The 1,749-nt window shown below is 53.5% G+C and overlaps 1 protein-coding gene across 1 annotated transcript; it reads right to left on the bottom strand.

Annotated features, from left to right (window-relative positions):
• Positions 1–332: 332 nt before the first annotated feature.
• Positions 333–1,515, bottom strand: LOC105059687 (uncharacterized). The gene has a single exon (XM_073250342.1). The coding sequence runs from the start codon at positions 1,401–1,403 to the stop codon at positions 510–512; it is 894 nt and encodes a 297-aa protein (XP_073106443.1). The 5' UTR covers positions 1,404–1,515; the 3' UTR covers positions 333–509.
• Between the last annotated feature and the right edge of the window lie 234 nt (positions 1,516–1,749).

Below are 1,749 nucleotides of genomic sequence, written 5' to 3'. Positions count from 1 at the left end.
CACTTCTCTGCCAAAGATTCGAACCAGAACTCAAATCTTATTTACATAAAACCCATTATATGTATTCCAATATGTTTTGGTTCATATCCTGAAGCATCATTCCTACCAAGGCTCTTTTTGGCAGGAAGATAGTAATTCTGCTCAAACTGAAACAATTATTCCAAGGAGGGAAATAAAAATAAAAAATTCAGGATATCCATTCATGTCTTCTTTTAATTTCAGCAATGCAGAAAAAAAAAAAAAAAAAAAAAAAGGGGTACAAACCCGCTAATTATACAAAATAAACACAAATTTTCATATACTCAAAACGAATTCAAACATGTATGGTCACATAGGAGAGGAAAATATTTCTTTGAAAAGTGTTCATATAAAGTATGCTTGAGCTCAAAAACAGAAGAAAACTTCTGTACAAACGTAACAAACCCCACCATCTCCAGCTTCACGCTATTCTTTCTTTTTTTCGTAACATTATACGGTATAGATTTCCTGTTCGTTTTTTCTGTTCCATTCTACAAGGAGGGAGTAAGGATGTTAAGAAGCGAGACTCTGGTGTTAACCAGACTCCTAAACACCCTCTCGCTCTTGCTCTCCAACGATTCGATGCACTCCTCCAACGCCTCCGACCTCTCCAACGTCCCATCCTCCCAATCCGTCCTCTTCAACGAAGACGACCGCGACATCGATAGCTTCCTCAGCGGCCCCACCGCCCAAGAAGACGCCCTCGACGTAGATGCCGCCACCGCCGAAGCGGCGGAGGAAACCGCCCCGATCCCCGAGAAAATCGCCGCCGAAGCCATTGCCGTCGCCGCCGTCACCTCCCTCATAAACCCCGCCATCTCCGCATCCGCCGCCAGCGCCGGCGCGGGCGATCTGGATGCTTCTCGAATGGATACCGCGAGCTTGGCCAGATCTTTCTCGATTCTTTTCTGGGACCGGATGGAGGACGCGACCTGGACCTCGTCGCGCCGCCGGATGGCGGTCTGGAGCTCGGACTGGGTTTGTTTGAGGGAGATGAGGACGGATCTGAAGGAGCCGTAGGCGTCGGCGAAGCGGAGGAAGTCGTCCAGGAGGCGATCGGTCCAGAGGGCGGAGGAGCAGTGGCGGAGGGGGTCCTGGGCCTGGGGAAGCTGGAGTAGGTCGTCAAGGGAGGCGTGGAGGAGGTCGATCCGGGCGAGGCCGGCGCAGATCCAGGCCGGGGAGCCGGACTCCGGCTCCGGGCAGGTCTGCCAGGCCCGGAGGGCGCGGATCTCGTCTTCGAGCGAGGCGACGGCCGGGTGGGAGCGGCACGGGAGACTGATGGATCGGACGTGGTAGGCCTTCTCCGGCAGCGCCCGGCCTTTGCGGGCGGGGCTGCTGGGATTTGGCATCGGGAGGGACAACGAACGGCGGAAACCGGCGACCATTTCTTTTTCTTTCTACAATTAGGTAAGCTGTGCTCTCCTGCTCTCTTTTCTTCTTCTTCTTTTTGTTGCTACTTGTGGTTGGTTCGGGGATGGGACAACAGGGGAGGAGGACGGGGTTTATAAATGGACGAGGGAAGCGTGGGCGATGGGTTTGATGTGGGTTTAAAAAATTGGGGGCAGCGTAGACGGAGCGCGCACGAGCGGGGGTGACGCGGGAAAGGAGGCTCGATCCGCGAATAAAGCCATGTGGGGGAGATGGGGCTGGGGTGGGAGGAGAAATTATTGGCGGGACCACGCCCAGGTCGAACCGCCAAATCCCACGGTGGATAACACGCCACTTTAAGCC

The sequence above is a fragment of the Elaeis guineensis genome, chromosome 16 (genome assembly GCF_000442705.2).
Source record: "Elaeis guineensis isolate ETL-2024a chromosome 16, EG11, whole genome shotgun sequence".
In the NCBI taxonomy this organism is placed as follows: Eukaryota; Viridiplantae; Streptophyta; class Magnoliopsida; order Arecales; family Arecaceae; genus Elaeis; species Elaeis guineensis.
This window is presented reverse-complemented; position numbering and strand designations above follow the sequence as displayed.

Coding starts and splice junctions, on each gene's coding strand:
- LOC105059687 (XM_073250342.1), bottom strand. CDS start 1,403: ATGGTCGCCGGTTTCCGCCGTTCGTTGTCCCTCCCGATGCCAAATCCC.